This window comes from Sus scrofa, chromosome 14 (genome assembly GCF_000003025.6).
Source record: "Sus scrofa isolate TJ Tabasco breed Duroc chromosome 14, Sscrofa11.1, whole genome shotgun sequence".
Taxonomy (NCBI): domain Eukaryota; kingdom Metazoa; phylum Chordata; class Mammalia; order Artiodactyla; family Suidae; genus Sus; species Sus scrofa.
This window is the reverse complement of record NC_010456.5, coordinates 16,831,264-16,839,096: the sequence shown is the minus strand read 5'-3', so window position 1 is coordinate 16,839,096 and position 7,833 is coordinate 16,831,264. Positions and strand designations below refer to the sequence as shown.

At 49.5% G+C, this 7,833-nt stretch overlaps 1 protein-coding gene across 2 annotated transcripts in view; it reads left to right on the top strand.

Annotated features, from left to right (window-relative positions):
• GALNT7 (polypeptide N-acetylgalactosaminyltransferase 7) overlaps window positions 1,090-7,833 on the top strand; it is a 120,836-nt gene continuing 114,092 nt past the window's right edge. For both annotated transcript variants that reach the window (XM_021072437.1, XM_021072438.1), the window contains exon 1: window positions 1,090-1,344. In XM_021072437.1, coding sequence (XP_020928096.1) covers window positions 1,219-1,344 — 126 coding nt within the window. In that variant the 5' untranslated portion in view covers window positions 1,090-1,218. The remainder of the gene's footprint in view (window positions 1,345-7,833) is intronic.

Here is a 7,833-nt window from a genome sequence, read left to right as displayed (position 1 = left end):
TACAGCATCTATGGAATTCCCCAATATATTAGCTAGTGTAGCACAAAGAGTTTGGCTGGTCACGATTCTCTATCTTGATGATTCAAACTCTCTACTTTAATCTAAAAATTTAAACAACCAGGTTTCACTTGTTTTAAAGTACTTGCAGATAGGAGACAATATTAGGAAGAAGGATGCACTTTCACAGTCCTGAAACTTAGGATATTAAACATTCTGTTCAACTTGAATTAGGCAGTTAGGATATGCATCCTGATAATGTAAATGCCCTGGCAGAAGAGTGAGATGACTGACATCTTTATTGGGAGATATGTGCACAAAAATTATTTCCTCCGGGTGGGGCATCTGTATAAACATTTGTCAATATCCTTTCCCCTGTATTTTAGGTCTCAGGTAGAAAGGCCTTTGAAAAACAGAAATCAAGGAACCTCCATCAAGAGGCAAAAATCAGGTCTGAGAGAGGCGATGAGGGTAGAGTACTGGTTTAAAAATCCCGAAATCCTTAGTCCTCAGAATAGAAATTTAGCCCTTGAACAAGGCTGGTATTGCTTATTCGCACTAGACTGCCTTTCTTCTAATTAGCTCAAGAGAAAGCGACACTCTACCGGCTTTCCAAGAGAGCTCCTGCAGTCCGGTGATATTTGCACATCACACCTGGGCCTTTCGCTTACAAATCCACCTCCTTAAGGAGCCCTGTGAAAAAGCGAGAACAATCAATAAGAAAAAATCCTCCCAGCTATAAATCAGCCACGTGGAGCTGCGGCAGCTGCAACCCCGACTTCCTGGTTTGTATCCTGCAGGCACCGGGCCGGAGGGCAGGCGTTAAGGACAGAGTTATAGCCCCAAACGGCACTAAAAGTTGGGGAGCCCGGCAGCCTCAGGGGCTGAGCGCTGGGGGCCGAGGCTGGGCACAGTCCTGGGGGGGGCATGTAAGTTAGTCGCAAGACAGCAGAACCTGCAGGGGTAGTGGACAGCGGCGGAGAAGGGCTGCGGCCCCGGTCGGGGGCGGCTCGGGGGAGGGGCGGGGGCCGGCGGGGCGGGGGCGGGGCGGGGCCGGACGGGGGCGGGGCGGCCCCCCGAGGGGAGTTCCGGATCGGCGGCGGGAAGGGCGGCCGCCGGGCGGCGGGGGCGGGAGGAGGCGGCTAGCGCGGAGGGGGAAGGAGGGAGGAGAGCAGCGGCGGCGGCTGCGCCGGGCTGTGCGCCTCTCGCCGCCTGAGGAAGATGAGGCTGAAGATCGGGCTCCTCTTACGCAGTTTGCTGGTGGTGGGCAGCTTCCTGGGGCTGGTAGTTCTCTGGTCCTCTCTGTCCCCGCGGCCGGACGAGCCGAGCCCGTTGAGCAGGATGAGGGTGAGTGACCCGCCCGCCCCCTCCGGCGGCTGCGACCTGCAACTTGTTTTGTTCGCGCGCGTGGCGGGAGCAGGGGCGGCGGGTCGGGCGCGGGCTCCGCAGGTGGCGCGGCGGGTGGGGGCTCGAGCCCTCGTCCAGCGCCGCCCCCGCGCTGCGGCGGAGGCTCGGGGGCCGTCCTCTGCGCCGGGACCGCGGGTGCGGGGGAGCTGGGCTGCCCAGCTCCGACTAGCGAGGGCCGGACCGCGGCGGCGGCCGGGGACGCGGGGCTGGTCCAGGATGCGGCCTGTGGCGCGCGCAGGCCTGACGGAGGCGAGGGGCCGCAGCCGGTGTGGACCAGGCCCCTGCGTCTGGCCGCCCCCGCCCCACCGCCTGGTCCTCGGCGCCCCCAGCCGCCCACCCCGGTGGGAGTGCGCGGCCCCGCCCCCGGGAGAGCGCCGCCCCCTCGGCTCCGGCGCGGGGACGGGAGATGCGCGGTCGAGGCCTCGCGCGGACCGGCCTCCCTCCCGCCTCTCGGTTGCCGCCCTCGCCCGCCCGCGCGCGGCCCCTCGGCCCCGGAGCCCCCTCCCGGTCGCCCCGTCCCCGGTCGCCCCGTCGGGACGGAGCCCGCCCCTCCCCTCCCCGGGCTGAGGTCGGGCCCAAGGGGCCGCCAAACTAACTTGTGCGGGTGCCGTCAGCGCCCAGGGTTCCTCAAGACGCGCTGTCCGCCGTCCGCACTTCCCATCGGTAGGCGACGCTGGGGACCGGAGCCCGGACTGCAGCTCCGGGGACTCGGCCGCGCCCCCCACCCGACCCGCGGCGCGTTGTGGCCGCGCGCCTGCCTTCCAGCGGACGCGGGGGCCCGGCGGGGGGCGGCGAGCGGCCGGGGGCGGCGAGCGGCCGGGCTCCGCGCCTTCTGCGTGCAGCATCCGCATTGCATCCGTGGGTCGCCTTTATTAACTTTCCTTCTGGAAAGTTAGCGTCGGGAAGTTGAGTGAGAAAGGCGTCCTTTCAGCACGAAGAATCCTGAAGAGATTTCCTTATGAGTTCCTACCTGTGTGAGGAGGTTAGATAGAAGTTTTACCGAGTACTTGAAATCTTCACGGCAGTGGACTCTTGTGTTTATCGCGTCTGGGTTGGGTTCCCTGTAAGTCCTCCAATCTAACGATAATAAAAAGTACCCAGTTTTACTTCTGACTGTTTCTGTGGTTTTAAGCCCCTCAGCCTTCATGGAGGCATGGTGACTTCTTTATGATTTTGGTTTCACAGTGACTTACTGACGAAGGATGACTCAATGTTGAAGTTGTTTAAAGGTATTTAAGTCATCAACTGGCCTTTTGCAGAGAGCTATAGATGTTAAGACGCCATTCCTTGGGAGGGAAATTGAGAAAAGAGGGACAAAACTAGCCATATTCAGAATGTCCTACTACTGTTCAGATGACAAGATGGAGCGTTAGGGCCAGTGCCCATTTCCTGGGAAGTATTTTATTAGTGCTGATACAAGTACTGAGCCACACGCTCATTAATAACCATCAGCTGTGGTCCAACATATTTGATAAAGTTTGTCGGTGGATCCAGTCTGATTTCTTTGCCAAAGACAGAAGCTACCTTTTTAAAACTTGCAAACAATTAACACTAAGAATGATTTTATGTATGAGGAGAGCCAAGCCCTTTTATTAGGTTGGCTAAGCAATTTAAAGTATAGCTTATGAACTATGAGTGCATAAATAAAGGAATACTGCTCCCTTTAGTAAGAACTAAGCTAGGAGCTTCTGAGATACAGCAGTTGGAGGACGTCTCTTTAGGGAAGGTTCTGGACTCCTGAATTTCCCTTTCCCCTCTTGGCTCTTTTACTTTGATTATGATTACACACACTCCACCCACTGTGAAACACCTGCTTCTCCTTTAATGCCAATCCAGATTTATAGGGCTTTTGAGGATCCTGATAAATGGTCTGAGGTAGTGTAGAACCATCTTATTTACTGAATTCAGGTTCTGCCTCCATTCTAGCAAGCTGGTCCTGGTGGATCCCCTCTGCACCCCTTTTGGCCTTGTATTTTCAGTGTTCCAGGCAGGAAAGTCTGCTGAAGCCTGAGTACTTTTTTTTTTTTCCCCCTGGACTAATTCCTCCTATAGCTCTGCCCAGCAAAGCACATTACCTATGGTCAAGACAAAAAAAACATTTCTTATCGCTCTCCTGTTTCTGGGCCTCTTGATGTTTCTCTAATGTGAATGATGTGAAAAGTGATCTTACTGTTCAAATCATACTCTGTTGAATATGATTTGATGTATTCAACAAGCATTTTTGTGTGCCTACTATGTCCTGGTGCTAGTTGTTAAAGAAACACTCCTTGCCTTTAAACTCATAGATCTTGTAGGCTAGTGGGTAAAACAATCACATTAATCAAGATTTCACAAATCCAAAAATAAAAATTATGCCACATACTATGAAGAAAAACCATAAGGAGTAAGAAAATGGAGGAGTTTGGTCATAAAATCTTACCTGAAGAAATGACTTTTTAGTTGCAATCTGAAGATTTGAAGAAGAGTAGTGTTGAACAGGATGTTGGGGTTGGGGCAATCCTGACAGGGAGAAGTGTGTGCAAAGGTCCTGGGGTAGGAGGTAGAATGGTGAGCTGAGGAAGTAGATCAAAGCAGTTAGAACTGGAGGGGGAGGGTGAAAAGGGAAGGGTGGATCTTGGAGGCACTGCCAGGAATCAGGTCTTTAGAGCAGCCATTAACTCCAAGGGTGGAGCTCATTGAAGGATTTTTGTGTAAGGGAGGGATGGGATTGGATTTGTGCTTTGAAATCATCACTCTGGCTGCCTGCAGGCAGTATGAGTTGGCTTAGAGCAAGAGCAAATAGGAATCTTGTTAGAGGTTAGGATAGTATGGGTGGGATATGATGTTACTGGGAATAGCAGGGTGACAATGAAAGAGGAGAAAAGTCAGTTGATTCAAGAGCCAATAAAGATTCAGAGGCACCAGGATTAGATGTTTGGATATGGGAGTGAAGGAGAGGAAGGTGTCCTGATAGGTGATAGAAAGATGACAGACTGTTACCAACAAGTTCTGAAGACAAAAATCCATACATTCGGATGTTTTATTTTAGGGTTATAATGGAAAGGCCTATCTTTTTAAAGGCTTTGTCCTTTGAATATTTTAAGGTCAGCATTTATTAAGACCATCTGTTTAGCACTTGCAATGTGCAGACAGTTCCTTTAATTAAATAAATTACACTGTCTCCCAGACCGTTTCTCCCAGGTTTCGGCTCTGAGTGTTTAGTGTTGAATCATAAGCCTCTGGAAAATAAAGGTCTATAATGGAGATGTTGGAAGTACTTCAGTGGTTGTGTTTTGGGAAATTCAGTACTGCGGAGAAGATGCAGGTATGCCACTTAGGTTCAGTGCTTCCATAGTAGGACTGATTCATGAACCATTGCTCTATGGAGGGGTTTTCCATGCTAAGCTCAGACCAGTGGAAAGAAATACTGCTTAATGAGGACATCACTGAATTGACTACCCAGGCACAGTCAAGTATCCCTTAGCAAAGCCTTTATCTCAGTGATGATCCAATGCAACCAGAAAAGGTCTGCCCTTGACTGTGAGACTTCATTTCAAATGGAAGTTGGTTTATTAGGGATGGAGCTATCACTTAGCAGAAGTGCAGCGTCTGAGAGGTTACTGTTTTTTCAGTTCCCCAGGTGTGGTTTTTGCCCCAGGATTGGTTTTCACTTTTGTTGTCCTCCCCAACCCCTGAAATCAAAAACTCCCATATTACCAAATCTAAGCAATTTGGACTGTATAGGCCTCTAGAAACTAATGCCAAGTTTTGTGTACATGTGCATTCTTCAGGCTCAAGAAGCAGAAGCTTTCATGTTTCTTAAAGATTCCTGTGAAACACTGAGCCCTTGGGAGGCAGGATTCGTGTTACCTGCTCATGGAATTTCTCTCATCTTCCAAGGTGCTGAAGCATTCATCTAGGTCTCCCCTATAGGGCTGGACACCCTGGAAGTACAAACATGCCTAAAAATTCCTAAGAACTGCTGTATCTGTCCATTCTGTGGAAGTGTTTTCCATCCAGTTGGAAGGCCAGGCAGCAGTCCTGCTACTACCACACACACCCCCATGGCCCCCCGCAGAGCTCACTGGAGGCCTCAAGGAAAAGTCCCTGTTCCAAAGGGATCACATCCTGGTTGAAGAAAAGGATATAGCACTGGAGTGGCTTGGATTCCCTCCCATCCTTGCTGCAGTAGCTGTAAGAAAACACTCTGGAAGCTGTCGAGGGACACGTTTTCTTAGCAGCCAAACCAGTGGGTGGAGGAGGTTTAGAATAACCATTTAGGGAGTGTACCATTATTAAAGAAAGAATGGAAACTGTTGAACAGCAGTTGAATCTGAGTAACTGTTTTGTGACTGGGGCCAGCTGCATGGCATGGGAGATTAGGTGTGTACTACCATTTGGTTCTGGTGAAAGCCACATCAGATCAGTTCATGGTAAATCAGAGGCCAGCCGGAGAGAAATAAATGCATCATGAATGAAAAGCAGAATTCTAAGCGTGGGCCATTTGTAAACAGAGTATTTGTAACTTCTGACTTGAGTTATTAAAAAAAAGCTTGGTCAGCAATACTTGGGCAGCTCTTGAATATTGTAAAATGATTGTGATTACTTAGTTCCAGCCTAGATTATTGTCTTTGTTCATATTTTGAATTCTAATTTTCATCCCAGAAGAATGAATGTACAATCTGACAGAAGGAGAAAAGTAGTGAAATTAAGAATTTTAAATTTCGGAGTTCCTTCTGTGGTGCAAGGGCGAATGCTCCTGCTTGTCTCTATGGCATTGCTGGTTAGATTCCCCAGCCCAGTGCAGTGGGATATGGTGTAGGGCACAAGTGTGGCTCGGATTCTATCCCTGGCCTGGGAGCTTGCATCTGCAGCTGAAAAAGAAAAAAAAAAAAAAAAAAAAAGAATTTTAAATTTCTAGAATAAAATGGATTTAGCTCAAGGCTATGAAAGGAATAGTTTTATAGCTGGATTTTGTGTGGTAGAAGAGGAGAGGGTGAGAAGGTAGGATATGTATTAATGTGAACAGAATTCTTTAAGAATCAGGAGATATATTTGTACTGTAAACATAGCAGTCATGCACTTCACAAAGGTTTCAAGTATCTATTGAGTGTTTACTAAGTGCCATCCATTGCTCTAGGCATTGGCGAGACATACAGTAGAGGAGGTGGAAAGTTTTGATATAATGAAGATGTTACTCAGATCTTGACCTAACAACCACACAGAAGGTGTTTGTCCATAATAATAGCAGTTTTCTTTGGATGTATAAATCAGGCCTTTTTACAATGATTCAAAACCTCCTGCCTTTCCTTTGCTCAAAATAGTGAATTAAGGGCACTCAAAGCACCAGGCTGGGCACCGGAGATGCAGAGGTGTCAAGATCACAGACCCCATCTCCTCTCATTGGCGACATAACCTGCATGTGGGTGTTACCATCACAGAGAGGTTCCCACAAAGCTGTAGCGGGTGGATGCTCAGAGCCAGAGGGAAGAGCATGGCTTTTACCTGGACCTGGAGTGATTTGGACAGGAACAAACATTCTAGACTGAAGGAATATGGTGAGACCAGAAGGAAATCCAGTTTTCCTGGCAAAAAGTCGTGGAACTTAATGTTGAGCCCCATTTTGAAGGCATTAAATGGCAGGGTAAGGAACGGGGTTGGGGTTTTATTAATTCTATGTCAAGAGAAGCTTTTTGGAAGCTTTTGAGGTGGAGTTAGGAAGTGGTGATGTTCACCTGCTCAACTGTTCATTCCCTGATCAAATATTTCAAATACTTATTGTCTGTTAAATGTCATCTATAGCTCTAGGCGTTGGCGATATTATAAAAACACAGTGGTGATAGATAAACATCCACCACTCCCTTGTGCCACTCAGCTCTCTGCATGTATTATGCTAATTGCAGCAGTCCTCTAATGAGAGTCTGATATAATGCTTACTTTATAGAGGAGGCCTCTGAGTTACCAGGGCGGTGAACTCTGCCCAAGGTCATTTACAGAGTCAGTCTCAGGTGTCCTGATTCAGCTGTGCCCTCTGACCTCCCCTGCAGATTCTAACTACATCTGAGCTCAGGTGGCCCATACTGAAGGGGGCCGCAGAGACAGTGGCGGTCATGTCAAGTAGAGAGAAGCACAGTGAGATGTGCAGCATAAGGGAAGGGGAGCCAGGGAAGGCGATGGTGAGCTGAGGGACCAGGCAGCGCAGCCCTGAAGGTGGAAGAGGCTGGAATGTGTGAGAAGTAGAAGGGCCAGCATGGCCAGAGCCTGGTAGCCTGGAAGGTGGACAGTGCTTGTTAAGCCGGCAGGTGTAAGCAGGGTTCTGGGTCACATGATAGGTTACACAGTCATTTCAGCATGCGTGGTCCACATACACACGTAACTACCTTTTTTTGCCACTGGTTTGTGGGCCAGACACACAGATAACAGTTGCAGGGGACAAGAGGAGGGCTGCAT